This window comes from Tetrao urogallus (assembly GCF_951394365.1).
Source record: "Tetrao urogallus genome assembly, chromosome: 2".
Lineage (NCBI taxonomy): Eukaryota > Metazoa > Chordata > Aves > Galliformes > Phasianidae > Tetrao > Tetrao urogallus.
In genome coordinates this window covers 17,484,714-17,500,004 of record NC_136814.1, presented here as the reverse complement: position 1 = coordinate 17,500,004, position 15,291 = coordinate 17,484,714, and the positions used below count along the sequence as shown (strand labels likewise).

Below are 15,291 nucleotides of genomic sequence, written 5' to 3'. Positions count from 1 at the left end.
AATGAAATTCTAAAACTAAGTGTATGGGTGGCAAAGGCTAAATCTTTCAAATGGAAAAAATAATACTTAGTATAATTGTATATGTAAGTTTTCAAATTATTTTATTTTCTGATTGTTTGCACTTGAAATGCATTTTTGTGAACTGAGAAATGCCTCAGCTGTATGTGTTCTTATAGCTGCTTGTTTCTTTCTATGCTTCAGATTTGGCGTGAACAACATTACAGGAGGAAAATGACACACTGGTTTCATCGCAATCCTTTGAAGGCTACAGCTCCTGTTCAGTTCAATTATTATGGGGTAGCTACCACTCCAGCTTCATCTAAGATTTGCAAGTAAGTGTGCTTATAATCAACTTCAGCCTGTCTCTGTTTGGAGGTTGTTTTTAAAAGTAATGGTTGTTCTCCTAATTTTGTTCTGAAGATAACTAGAGGTAGTGTGTAGGCTGAGAGACAATGAAATACTGATAGCACTGAACAAAGAACAAATTATCCAGTTTTCAAGTTTCTTAGTGTATAGCAAGACCTATTGTAATAATATAGAAGCAAAAGACTAAACGTTTCTTTGTCTTTCTGGTGATTGGGCATTCCTCTGCAAAAGATTACTCTGTAAGTGAATAAGACACAAATGTTCTTTTGTAGTCAGAAATATAAGGAAAAGAAATCACACTTTATTTTGCAGATTTATTCTTATCTCTTCATATGCTCACCCCGTTCTTATAGTGATGAATGCTCCTACTTGTTACTGTTCTTTCTTCCATTTGCACCTAACCTCTTGGTAGATAAAGGAATATTCATTTTAGTCTGTGATAAAACTTACAGATAATCATTGATTTATTTGTTGTTATTCAATGCTATCTGTCCATAATGGATTGTGCTTTTAAAAAGAAAATCAACCTTACATACCCAGAGGTGAAAGGAAGATTTTTTTTTTTTAAATTTATTGGCATCTTCCTTTCAGAGTACCTTTCCTTGTGTTAAGGTAGCTGACTTGAATGCTTATTTTAATTTCCTTAGCCAAAAGAGTGGTGGTAACGTGGGTGGGTTCAACAGCACGTTCTTTGGTAGAGCTTCTTAGTTTTCTTTTCTTCTTTTTTCCCTTTCCTGTAGTGATTTGAGGTTATCTCGGACACGACTGCTGGAGCTGTTCACAGACTTGAGCTGTAATCCAGAGATGATGAAGAATGCAACTGACTTGTACTTTTCGCTCTTGCAAGGTAGGAATGTGCAGAACTGCTAATAAATCAAGTATATCATTTGAGTTTTAATAATGCTTCTCTGAACACGTGTTGAACTAGTCTTATATGAAACTCTGCCCTTCTCAGGAAGGAGAGTATTTTCGTGGGCTCTGTGCTTGATGCCTGTCACAGACACTTGCTAGACCCTCTCTGCAAGTTTCAGTGTCCTTTTGCACTCTGAGTAGAAAGCTTTGGTTGTCTTATCCTCTTGCTTTTATCTTCATTATGCTTCCTGTTGGAGGAGAAAGTGTCATTTCTTACACTGTGAATTGCTTCTGTAGTATAAATTGAATCTACGGTTTAGTTAATAAGCCACTCTTCAGTGTAAACTCCTGGTTTATCTAATGCTAGGTAGTAGAACTTGTTCCAAACTTATGTTTCTGCTCTTTATCTTAGGTATGTCCCTGGGTTCTTATTTTCAGTAGATGCTATGTTCCCTTGAAGCCCTCCTTCTGTCAGTATTTCAGTAACTCTCTCTTAGCAACAGTTTTTGAAAACTCTCAGACAAGTTACTTAGGATCGAATTTATAGGAGTCAGATGATTGATGAAAACTCAGTTATCCTTCAGTCTGTGGAAAGGGAAGCAGCTCAAGTTGGTGTAGTTTCCTCAGTCTCTTGAGTGGTGTAAGTTAACGAAACATTCTAGATAAAAGCAAGATAACAAAGTTACTGCATGTAAAATTTAGAGTTTCTTCAGGAAAACATGTTTTGTCACTAAAATTTCTTTTATATAAAAAAAAGTATTTTCTTTCCCTATAAATCTCTGACAGAACCTAGAATTAATTGTAGCCCAAATAGCTGCTGTTGCAATTCTTGAGTTCTTAAAATCTGTAAGACCTGACCAGAGCTGAGTTAGTCTCTCCTGCCTGGGATTTCCTGCTAGCATCTGAACATCCATGATGAGCTCTGTATGGTAACTGTTGAGTTGTGGCCTGAACCACTGATTGGGCACCAGGGAAAGGATCCTGTCAGCCCTGGGAGCACAGGTGAAGGCAATTCAGCTGTGTGACTGGACGGGATGACGGCCTGGCTGCACCTCTCTTAGATCCCTCTTTAAGGGCTGACTGCCCCTGGGGAAGGATCTCTGGTTGGAGATCCCTCCTTGGTTAAACTTTCCCCTGCAAACCTGGAACCTTTTGATATGGGTGAGCAATGTTCTTCCCTTCCTTTATAGCACCTGTCTGTTGTGCCAGTCCTTTTGTCATCACATCTTTGTTGTAACCCTTTCCTGTTGTCTTGATCTGTCCAATTGCTACAAGGTCAATCTCACTGATGCCTGCTTTCTGGGCAGTTGCATGTACAGAAGCCATTTCTTGTAGCCCGGGAGACAGGGTAGCTGGTGATTATGTAAATCCATCCTTGTAAGTCCTTTTCTCTTTCCCTGTAAACCATACAGTTTTCGTTGACCTTACTTATCATTGTTACAGTAGCAGGGAGCAGCCATAAGCATCCTGTACTCAACTCAGTCAAACTTCAGCTAGTCACCATGTGGTATGTGCAAGGTTTTTTCTTGAGCTGTGAAGACTTGCTGGGTTGAAGACCTGCAACCTTACCTAATGAAAGATGCCCTTGCCCACAATATAGATGATATTTTAAAGATCTTCAACCCAAACCATTCCCTGATTCTGTAAGCTGGTAACCTGGTGTGCAAAGATTTTCTTCTGGTAGCCAGTTTTTATTTTTCAAGTCTTATTCTCCAGATACTGAAGAATAGAAGTCTCAGGAGGTAGTTTGTGTTTTGAGCAGTACAGCAATAAACATTCCTTTATCTATATTCTCACCAATTCCTGTTCTTTCGTTGCTACTTTCCGTTCTTTATTTTGAAATTGACTGTCAGTAGTGTTTTGTTTAAATTATTTTATTTTATTGTATAGGTTTTATCCTTTCATTGGATGACTCTTCCCAAGAATGCAAACTGCGATATATTCAGAATTTCAAGTGGACAGACACATTGCAGGGACATGTTCCATGGTACGTATGCTTTTATGATTGCGTGGTATGCAGTTATTTTCTTTTGGTCTACTACATGTGTGTGCATATGACAGCACAGATGAATTAAAATTTGAACATGTAACAGAACTTTGGACACGAAGTAGTTTCCAACAGTTTGTTGTTTTGCATTTTTTCTAATTGCCAAACTGTGATAGATGTTCTGAAGCATCTGTTGGCTTTATGTAGAGGCATGGTAGTGCTTGTTAATGATGAAGTACCCCACTGTTTTTTAGTTTGTAAACAAACTATAATCTGCAGTTGGCTAACGCAGTGCAAAAAGGAACCTGAGTATGAAAGCATGGTTTACTGCAATTTAAAACTTTTTCTTTTGGCACCACTGTCTTCTAAATTTTTTTATTGATGTCCAGATGGTGAGCAAGGTCTGACTTTTGTTCTTTTCCTCTGAAACTCCTAGTATATATACTCCTAGTGCAAACAGAGCAGCTGTTTTAAGTAGGAATGTAGGTCTAGAGAGAACCTTCTGGATTACTCAATCATCTCTTGATACCATAGGCAATTGTGCTGTATAACTATGCTTACAAATCTGTTGTGCTTTTTTCACTTCCTCAAAGCTTCTGTTACCTTGTCTGCTGGTCAGAGTTTTGTCATGGATATAAACATTTGTTCTGGTGCCAGCATTATTCTCCTCACCTTCACACCTTTCTCTTTAACGATTAGTACCTAAACTGCATTGAATTTAGGATTGCAAGTTGCAGTCTTTTCAAAGGCCATGTTGAGGGTGGTGAGACACTGGCACAGGTTGCCCAGAGAGGTTTTGAATGCTTCCTCCCTGGAGGCATTGAAGACCAGGCTGGATGGGGCTGTGAGCAACCTGATCTAGAGGGAGGTATCCCTGCCTATAGCAGGGGGCTGGAAATAGATGGTTTTAAAGGTCCCAAACCATTCTTTGGTTCTATGATTCTGTGTTTTTTAGCTTTGGAAACTTCCTCCTAGTTGTGCATGCCAGTTGACTGCAGTTATATAAATACTTGCAATAACATTCACTGGAGAGAGATGTAATAGATTCTGACTTAGCAGCTACAACTTTTAAAGTAGACATTCCAGAGCAAGGCTTTCCACAAAATGTGCAATTAAAAAAAGAAGGAAAAAAAAAAAAAAAAAAAAAAAAAAAAAAAAAAATGTCAGCCACACCCAAAACTAAACAAATCTCAAGTTACTGTTTTAAAATAAAAGTTCCTGAGTGGTATGGGTAGGCATCTGAACATGGGAAGTTAAAATTATGAACTCTTAAGGGGAATAAGTAAAAAACTGAAATGTCTTCTAGGCAGTTCAGCAAGTAGAAATGTCTGAATGGGAAATTGTTGGCTTGTGGAGAGGAATGCCTTCCTCTGCTGGAAACTATCAGCAGAGAGAGTTTGTCAGAACAAAATGGGAAACGTTGAATTGTTTGAGGGGGTTGTTCTCTCTTGTTTTTCTCTCTTTAGTGCCCAGCAGGATGCAGTATTTGAGCTGGTTTCCATGGCTTTTAATGTAGCTCTGTGGTACACAAAATATGCATCAAGACTCGCTGGAAAAGAAGAGTAAGTGTTTTTCTTTTCTTAGTTATTGTATTGCAGCAATATTCCAGCAAAAATCAGTAGGTTCAGAATTTTGCTATAGTTCATGTGCGGTGGAGACAGCAGGAGTTCAAGGAGATTGTTAATCTTCATTCGCGTGCCTTTAACATCAAAATGCTCTTCAGTCCCTTCTTTTGATGGACAAATAGCATTGATATCATTAGGCTATGGCATAGAGAAAGTGTCAATTTTGTGTAAACCCCTCATCCTTCCTGCTCTAGATACCTAACTACAAAGTTCAGATTCTTAAAATCACTGCTCTGCTGACTCAGCCCCACAGATTTTTAATGTTTTGTCTTTTAACACTAAGGCTCCCTTCTACTTAAACATCCTATGTTTCTTTTTCTTTCTGTTCCTTTTTCAAGTGAGTTATATTTGATATTTTTTTTTAATGTCTGAGCACTATACAAAGCTCTCTGGTATGAGAGTGGTGCAGCACTGGGGAAAGTTACTTAGTTACAAGTTACAGGGGACTCTCATTTAAGTTTCAAGATTCAGCTAGACAAAGCGATAGCAAGCCTGATCAGCTGTTGGCTGTAATCCTGTTACAAAACTGGAGGTGACACTAAATGACACTTAGTTCCTTTCCAACTAAAATGTCAATGATTCATTCTATGCTTTGTCCTTTCTTAGTATAACAGAAGATGAAGCAAAAGATGTTCACAGAAGCCTGAAGATAGCAGCTGGGATTTTTAAGCATCTGAAGGTAGAAAAACTGTCTTTGTCAGTTCTTTGAGTACTTTTTGTCTTAGAAAAACCTTTGCTTTTCTGATGAGGTTACAGAGTGAGCAAATATCTCAGACTGCCTGGATGATTCAGGGAAGAGAATGTGTTGATGTATTTTGCTGTCGCTCAGTCCCTTTTTCCCAATGGAAGAGTAGTCACTCTGTCTATCCACCAGTGCCTGCAAAAGCACAGCCAGCTGGTTTGGGGCCTTCACTGCGTGTTCTATCATTTTAAGAATAGAGGGTGTGTTTGCATTGACAACAGTGTTATTGAGCCTAAACTGACTTAGAAGCTTGCTTTCTACTTAGGAATGTCATATTCCAAAATTGATTACACCTGTAGAAAAAGGAAGAGATTTGGAACCTCGACTTATAGATTCTTACATCATCCAGTGCCAAGCTGAAGCTCAAGAAGGTATCTTCAAATATACTTGTTTACTGGGGTGGGAAGTGACAGCCTTTGTCTGTGGGTTTCTGTGATGTCATGCAAAATCTCTTTTGCAGCAGTGCTGGTTTTTTTCCTTCTACTGAAGTTATTTGTCTTAGTGAGGTGGGTTGCTTTTAATGAAGCATAAATTACAAACATAGAGGAAATGTCCCAAATCAGTCTGATACTACAAATTTAATTTGGAAGAACTTATGTGCAACATTGCTTCCCTTTTTTTTTCCTCATCTTTTATGCAGTCTCCTCTGTGCTTGCCTGACATAAATTCCCTTTTTTATAAATTGTCCTTTTTCTTTAAAATATTTGCAGTTCATTGCTTAGTCTTTAGACTATGTTTTTCCAGCTTTCCCATTAGCTTGCTGTTGGTCTGTTCAAGAAAGAGACCATCTTCATCCTACAGCTTGAACATAATATTTGTTTTCTGCTCATATAGGAGTTTTAAACTCCTAAATGCTAAATGCCTCCACTAACTTGGAGTGATGTTTTCAATTAGGCTTTATACCATAGTGTGGGGTTCTTTTTCAGTGACAATTGCTCGGGCTATTGAGCTGAAACACAATCCAGGTCTAATAGCTGCCCTTGCTTATGAGACGGCTAACTTCTACCAAAAAGCTGGTAAGCGTCTTGTTTTGTATCCTTAGTGACTGGGTGTACGTGTTATTGCCAGCAGATGTGCATCAACTGCTTGTTAATTGCAAAATTAATGCTGTTTCTCAGTGGATATGCTTCGTCTATTTAGTTTTCTATTTAGTGCCTTTATGGCTTCAGGTAGTGCTGTAACAAACGCGTTCTGTTAAGACCTTTTGTTTTTGGCATAATCTTTTTCTGTAGTTAGCGGTGGGGAAGTGAACTATGTTGAGCTGTCTTTGGGCAGTGAAGCATGATGCAGGCAGGCAAACCAGGCAAAAATTAATTGTGTACATCTGCACAGATGAGCAGGCTGATCTGTGGCTTTGTGAGGACGAATTGCGAAAGTGCAAACATCTGTGAGTCGCTATGGAGGGAGAATACTGTAATGTATGTAGGTACCTGTAGGTCACTTTGCGAAATTGACCTAGGAGCCAACTTTGAAGTGCTGCCTAAAGATTGTTAGTAAAATTAACTTTCCAAGCTCAGTGGGCAGCTCTTTCAGGGATTCTAGGAATAACTGCATGATAGCTCAGTAAAGTGCATGCTTCTGTTTTTCTCGTAGCTTCTCTGTGCTTCTGCAGGAATAATTTATGTGGTTGATTTCCAGCCACTTTGTAGTTAAGGTCTGCTGCTAAGTTTATGAGTTCTGATCTTTGAGTAGGGCTAGGGGGTATTTCCTTTTTGAAAATGTTTCAAACTACAACTTTACATGCATATTTTCAGATCAAACATTATCCAGTTTGGACCCAACCTATGCAGGTAAATGGAGGAAGTACTTAAACTTGAAGTCCTGTTTCTATATGGCTTACGTAAGTATTTTGTTGATGTAATTCACGTTTTTAATGTTGTCTGTGGGCTGGATTGAGAGTGGGATTTGCATATTGCCTTGACTTTATTTCCATGCTGTGAAGAGACACTATGCAGTGTTGGTCGCATTTAGAGTGTTTTTGCTGAGCCAGGTGAAATTTCCTCATTGTGGAGTTTATTGTGACATTTGAAGCAGATCAGATTGAGTGTAGTATTAGTTTTCCATTATATGTATCAAAATCTGATTCTAGGCATAATTCAGAGCTGCTTATCTTTTCTGAATGTCCTGAGGGAAACTGCATCAAATGTGAAGTGCCATTCCAAGTACTGTCCTTTTTGACATGCCTGATCTGTTAGTATAGTAGCACTGAGATCATCAGCTGCTCAATGTGCTGGTGATTTCCTGTAGCATGTCACAGCACATGATCTGGTTGCAGAGTTGGAATCAAAAGTTTTGAGAGTCTTTGTAAACTTACTGGAGTTCCCTCTCACTCGTAGATGGGGTTTAATGCTGCATACTGACACAGTGAAACGGAGATTTGAACTAGATTGTACACTATTTGTGGTGTGAAAGCTTCTATGAAGCTCCAGGGTTCTCCTGGCCAGACTTGAGACATCTTGCTTTAGATCCAGCTCAAGAGTTTGTGTTGAATTGTGTTAGTTGTATGGGAACTGCTGAGACACAGCCTGAACCTCTGATTGATCACCTGAGGCGAGCCATGAGTCAGCCACAGGAGCACAGGTGAAGGCAATTCACCTGTGCTGCAGGAAGGGGTAGAGCCTGGCTCCAGCCCTCCTAGACCTATTTAAGAGCTGGCTGCCAGTGGGGAAGGCTCTTGTTTGGAGTTTGCCTCTGCTGGAGTTTTGTGAGTGAGCTCAGGATAGGGGTAAGCCTTCCATTTATTGTCTTTTGTTATCATAGTCTACTTTACCTAACTCTCGTTTATTTTATGATTGTAACATCCTAATATTCTTTGATTATACAGTTAGTCAAAGTAAATGTACTTACTCATCAGTGAGTGCTGCTTTGCCTTACATTCCCAAATTGTCAGCTGTCTGCAGGGAATGGCAGCTTCAAAGACAGCCAACTTGATGTAAGTAAGGACAGAAGTGAATTGATATGGGAAGTGCCTGGTGACGCTGACAACAATTTTGTCCTCTCTCATTAGGCTTACTGCTACCATGGTCAAACTTTACTGGCCAGTGATAAGTGTGGGGAAGCAATTAGATCTCTTCAAGAATCAGAAAAATGTAAGTTGACTGAGACTGGATTATAGGATCTGATGGCATGCCCCCTTTATTTTTCTATGTTGTGGGCTATTTTCTTTCTTATAAACTTAAGCTTTTATCTTTTACCTGGCTAAAATCCAGCATACAAATTCAGAGATACTTTTTGTACTGTATCATGTAGAGCAGGTGGCTTTTTCTTTTGTATCCCAGTGGCCTGCACTGCTTAACTTTACCACAATGTGTAAAAATGCTCAAATAATCCAATAAAAACTTTTAAAAATAGTCAAAAAGTAGAGTAAGAGCAAGCTAAATTGGATTACTTGTGGTAAAACAGATACTGAGTTTTTTATTGTGCCTGCTGTTCACAGAAGAGTGCTTCTTTTCTAACTCCATATTAAGTATTGCTTATTTTTTAATGTCTGCTCTGCGTGGATACCTTCCTATCTATTCTTGTTCTCTACAATGTTGCACAGTTTTCAAGCTTACTGTTGCATTTTGCCCCAAAAGTAAGAATATTTCCCTGCTTCTCTTTACTCAAAAAACTTTTTTTTTTTTTTTCTTTTCTGTTCTTAGTCATTTTTTGGATGCAGTAAATCTTGGCTGGAAGTGCTGCCTTTTAGTTTATTTTTGTTTCTGAGAAGCAAGAAGACTGAATGGAGTCTGATGTTTCTTAAAGCTCAAGCAGTGCAGATCAGAACTGTCATTTAACAGACTCGTGTAACTGATTTTTTATTACATTTCTTTCTTGCTCAGTTTTTGCTAAGGCTGAGGCACTGTGCAAAGAGTATGGAGAAACCAAAGGACCTGGGACTACTGCCAAACCTTCTGGACATCTCTTCTTTAGGAAGTTAGGAACTTTGATTAAGAACACACTTGAAAAATGCCAGAGAGAGAATGGATTCATGTAAGTAATTCGGGATTGGTGCAGTACTCTGTACGGCCTGTTAATATCTTATCTGCTGTTTTTTGCTGATGTTCTTCAGGATACAATAGTAAATGTTATTTCCCAATACTTATACTGTGATAGAGTGTAAGATGTAACTTGCAGAATTGCAGTTTTCTTTGATTTATTTTTTTTTTTCCTCTTTCCAGACTAAGTGGGTCTGTGCTACCACTCTGGCTGTGTAGGTTGGACTGACATACTGGCAACGTTAAGCTGTTTCCTTCCTTTGTTCCACAGCCACTTTGTTCCTTTTCCTTCTGCACAGGAGAAAGTCCTGTGCAGTTGCTGTGTTGCTTTAGTGCCCTCTTCCCTGGTGATGGGATCTAGTAGACAGAAGAGAACAGAGGGGAAATTGATGAGACTGGTGTCCGATTCTGATTTGCTAGTGGGAAGATGAAACAGCCCTGCCTTCCATGAGGAGTATACTTCAGATATTAGGAGCTTGAGAAGTCTAATTAATACCATCAATAAAACTCTGAGCTCACGCTCCTTTCAAGAAAGATTTTGGTAATGGTTTAAAATAGTAAGATTAGTTTGGCTTTAGAATTATCTTGATGACTTCTTTCTCCCTTTCTCTCCTCTTATAAATATAGTATTCTACAGTTGGCTCATTCCCCTTTTCACAGTATTTGAACACCAGTGTGGTAGGAGAATTGACTAACCAAAAAGGATTGTCAAATGTGCCAAACTGAACTGCAAATAGGAAAGGAAACTAGATACTCAGGAGCTGTTGGGGGTGATATACCTGCCACAGAGCCCTGCCACAGCACAGGAACTAAGGTAGCACGTAGCAGTGATGGTCAGTTTTCAGCTATTATTAGTTTTCTATGGGTAGTTTTATACCCTCATTCAGGCTTTGCATTCTGTCAGGTCTTTGTGGGTGTTGCAGTGTTGCTGCTAATGTGCAGTGTAGCACACTAGGGTTGGTCTTGCAGTAGTGGAGAAAAAGAGCTGCTGCCTTCATTTTTCTTGGGAAATATTTTCAGATTTTTTTTTTAACATCTTTCTGGACAAAAGATGCTCTTCTCATTGAAGTGCTGGGAATGATGGGTGTGAAGAAGGAAAGAACCCACCTGGCTCTTTGGGGATGAACAATACCAAGAAGGAATTGCTTTTGTTGCAAATCTTGCTGACAGTGCATGCTGGATGATGCCTTCATGAAACAGAATGAGTGTAGTGCTGTGAAAACCTGAATTGTTTTTCTTTAGTATTGCAAATGAAACTTTCAGAGAGAATGTGTTGTTTCAATACGTTGCTGTATTCTATTACAGCTATTTCCAGAAGGTGCCTGCAGAGGCTCCCCAGCTGGAATTGAAAGCAAACTATGGCTTAGTAGAGCCTGTTCCTTTTGAATTTCCTGCTTTGAATGCACACTGGACTCCTGAAACACTTGCTGCATTTGATCTCACCAAGAGACCAAAGGATGACACTGTAAGATAATCTTATATATATATTTTTTTTCCCATTATCTTTATTCTGTCTATAATAAATTACTATTTTACTCTTGTATAATGTTTCCCACCTCAGTAGGAAAAGACTTAGATGCATGGCTACCACCTGAGCTTATGAGTTTCCCCTGTACAAGGAGGCGAGTTGGTTAATCCCTCTGCCACACTAGCAGCTACTAGAGAATAGGGGTTATGTTTTTTGAAGTCCTGAATGAAAAGAAATTCTCTAATGTATGTAAGATGCTGAGATAATATGGCAGAAAATGCTATAGAGCGATCCTTTTAAGAAAATGATTCATTGAAAGATGCTGAAACAGTCAGTATTTGGTTTTCTTCCCTTGTCTTTGTTCAAAGTCTTTAGCCTTAAAAAGAGGGAGAGCTGTTAGATGAGGGTGTGTAAGTTGGTGCTGCTTGAATGCTGTGGAGACCCAGCGGTTTGTACTTGTGGTTTTTCTTTTTCTTGTTTGCAGGCTAAACCAAAACCAGATGAAGAAGTAAAGCCTCTGAAGGAACCAGATATAAAGCCTCAAAAAGACAGTGGATGCCAGATTTCTTAAGTGCCATAGGTGCTTTGAATTCACTTTAAAACTGTATTAATTGGACTCTGGGGCTTTTATTCCTGATCTCCCTTTTTCTGGTTCTTCTTTTTTAATTTAGAAGACTAATGTGGTTTACTTTTGTTAGTATGCATCTATCTTGCTTAAGAATGTGACACATTTCTAGCAGTTTATTTATATCTGACTTTTTTTTTTGCTTTAGTGGGGTATCATAGAATGAATGGGCTTAAATGTTCCTATTGTGCCTCTAGAGAGTTTCTTTTTGTGGGTTTCTATCCACAAGTAGCAAAGGAAATATCACGATTGTAATGCTTGAGGATTTTCCATGAAAGTATGTGCTATATAATGTCACAATCTGCAAACAGAAGTTTGCAAGAGCAGTTATATTTATTCAGGTTTTTCATACAGGCTTAGCATCTTGCCATGTTATAATTTACTGAATTGCAGTGAGTGAAGAAAATACAGGTTTGTATTTAACGCTCCGGTGATATTTCACAGGACTTGGAAAACCTGAAGTTTTGCATAATTGGAGCACAATGTATATTCTTCTGAAACTATGAGCCTCTGTTCTTTCCTTTCTAGATTAAGGTTCTTGTATAAGAATTTGTGGTGAGGCACTTTAGCTTGTCTGTCCTTAAATTAAAATCCTTTATTATCACATTGTATGTGAAAGTAATGCAGCAAGTAATAAGTAAATACTTGAAAGTGATGCATTGCAACATCGTACATTCGTAACTTTTGAATTTTTAAAGTGCTGGTAACTTTGAAAGCTGCAGATATTTGAAATCTCCTGACACTAGAAAAGCTCAGTTCGAATATATGAAGCTGTAATGCATAAGGTAGTAGAATGGTAACTAAGATGGTGTGTTTCCATTCAGGTAATGTCTAAAAGAAGCTGTTAAGATAACAGGTCAGATTAGGTGAATTGCTGAAAGAACAGCTGGGAAACCAAGCTCTAGATTTCCTTTATGCTGTGTGAAAACAGTGCTGTATGTCAGTTTTTGTGGCAGTGCACTGAAATCAGCTCCTTTTGAAGAGATTTTGCTGAAAGCCAAGCTCAGTCAAGACTGAGAAAGTATTTTGCAGAACTTGCTTTTTCTGTATCTGCCTACTGTGGAAAATGTGATAGCATTCTTTAGTACTGAGCACTCAACACCACCCATGTCAACAAAACTTTCCAATTTGTTGTAAGAGGAAAAAAAAAAAATACAGTGCATGTATTGAAGTGAGAGCCTTGCAGTCTCTAGATACTAGTTACTGCATTTCACTCTACCTGAGAAGGAAATTGAGCTTGAGAATGTTCCCGTTTCAGGAAAACATGATGGCATGTGCACTTAACATGACGTGTGCTGTAAAAATGTTCTTTGCATCGCACTGTCTGGATTGGTTCTCTTTCCACTGTGGTGTAATTCAGTATTTTTTTTTTTTTTTATTTTCAACATTCCATTGAACCAGTGTAGCTTAGTTTGTAGAGCTGGAGCACAGCTCCTTGATGGCCTATGGAACTAAAACCTTTTGATAAGGTTAGTATGAGCCCCAAGACTCTTCCCATGGTAATGGACCAAAGTGCAAAATTCACTGCTGTAAAGGCAAAAAGGATCTAATACTGGCTATGGTGGTGAATCAAATGCAGAACTTGCACCTTCTGTTGATGGATTTTTCTTTTGGCCAGGTCTGTACACAAAAATAATCATAAAATCAACTGAGTTGCTGCTTTGGAAGAAGTTTCATATCTTTAAGGACTTACGTGGGTAGAGAATAGTAGCCATCAAGAAGAATTTATGTCCAAAATAGGTCCATTTTCTTCTAATGCTGCAGAATTAGTTAGGGTATATTTTATGAAGAGTTATTCAGATCTGTTTGTAACAGAAAGTAATCTGTTTGTAACTTGATTGGCTAAGTGTTTAGATGTCTTGCATTGTTAAAAAAAAAAAAAGTTTAAATTTTGCCAAAATGGAGTGTGGAGCTATTTTGCCAGAACAGATTTTTAATCCTTCTACAAAGCTTATTACAGCTGTAGTCATCTGCATTTGCTTAGCCTGCTCCCTTTAAGGATCAAGATGCAGTAAACTCCATTTCAAAATCGTGGATTTTTGTAGTTGCTCACTGTTCTTAAGAGGTCTCTGTGTGTCAATATTTATATCTCCCAGCCCAATCAGTTTTCTTTTCAGACAGACTGTATTTCATTTTTTCCTTCTCCCCTCCCTCTCCATCTGCTACGCTCTGTGGCACAGACTCACCTTTGTCTGCTAATGCACATGTAGATGCCAGGACTCGTTTCCAGTGAGGCTTTGACCATGGGTGTATTTCAGTGTATGAATATCTTGAACAAATCATGACTAAATCATTCCCAAACAACTGCTTAGGGAAGATTATTTTAAGGACTTGTAATTCTTAATTCCCTGGACGTTTTCTTCAACCAAGTGGTTTGTTTGAATCAAGCTCGTTGTAAATAGTTCAGAGCATAACCAAGTGGGTTGTGTCAGATGATGGCATTACTTAAGCCTAGCCGTGAAACTTCTTATGCCATAGCTGTTTCGGTAAATATGATGTAGTAGCTTAAAAATAGACTAATGGAACAGACTAAGTCACTTAACATGTGTTGCTTTTCAAGACAAACTTTGTTTACTTGTAGTTAAAATCCTATGGTGAACTTTGGATAGTTTTGCCCAAGAATAAGGAACTGGAGACTGCTTAGTGTGCAAAGTATAGAGTGTGGCCAGCTGCTGAGCAGTTTTCCCTTTGGTTTTGTTGGATGGTGGCAAGAATTACTGTAAATAATATATAGATTGCCTGTTGAATGTGCTCAAGAATACAGGTGAATTGACTGAGAGTTCAGGAAATTCAGAAACTTAGCAGCTGTGTTCCTTCAATTACGATTTCCTTTTGTAATTTTTAAGAGTGAGGTATTTTGAAAGATGACCTTTTAGTATTCTTTTGCTGCAAGAGCCTGCTTGTGTGGCCTCTCTGGTTTAGAAGCTCTGCTGATTAAACCTTCAAATGGTGTTGGTGTAAATAGTCTTTATAAACTTGTGCTCGGTCTGAGATAGGACAAAACTGCAACTGAATAAAATTCTGAGTGCTGGGCCCTCTACTTCATCCTTTTGAAATGTATTGATTGTCTTTAATCTTCTATAAATCAAACTGTTGAGCTATTTGTAAGATTTATATTTAAATATCTCTAATACACTTCCATGTTTCTGGGTTGAGAGTAGTTAGTCTCACATACTGGGTGGAGGTTCCCAGAACTAGAGGACTGCATTTGGCCCTTGGATGCTGATGCCCAACTCCCTTCAATAGAGAAGTTTTGCCTGTCAGCCTAGGGATAATATTTGATCACCTGATGGTTCAGCATGAATAAGAGGTGTGTCTGTAATGATAATGCTGGTTCATAGTATAAGCAAGAAAACAGATACCTGTATCTGTGTAGGATATAGTCACCTTTGCACTTTAGAATTTCTGATCTTACAATTTTAGTACAATACCATATGATTGTAAATATTCCTTCCTGTCCTTTTGATTTGGTTGCACTGATTTCACTACTGTGCTATTGATATGATTTTTATGAGAAACATTACTAAAATGTATTTTTAATTGTCTATGTGTAAAATAAACTCATGAAGCTTATCTCTGTCTTCAGTATTCAGGGAACACAGGAGGAGGCGCAGTAATCCCTCTGTGTTCCATGTGAATTCAGAGTAGC

At 38.5% G+C, this 15,291-nt stretch overlaps 1 protein-coding gene across 2 annotated transcripts; it reads left to right on the top strand.

Annotated features, from left to right (window-relative positions):
- Positions 1-231: 231 nt before the first annotated feature.
- Positions 232-11,588, top strand: BROX (BRO1 domain and CAAX motif containing; the record flags this gene model as incomplete). Of its 2 annotated transcripts, XM_079532894.1 has the most annotated exons (12): positions 232-332; positions 1,107-1,213; positions 3,109-3,205; positions 4,672-4,767; positions 5,437-5,509; positions 5,838-5,943; positions 6,499-6,588; positions 7,327-7,412; positions 8,580-8,661; positions 9,394-9,544; positions 10,855-11,014; positions 11,502-11,588. In XM_079532894.1, 12 exons carry the CDS (start codon positions 232-234, stop codon positions 11,586-11,588), a joined length of 1,236 nt encoding a protein of 411 aa, XP_079389020.1. The 2 variants fall into 2 exon arrangements, with proteins under 2 accessions (XP_079389020.1, XP_079389021.1); XM_079532895.1 differs by lacking the exon at positions 4,672-4,767.
- Positions 11,589-15,291: the final 3,703 nt, after the last annotated feature.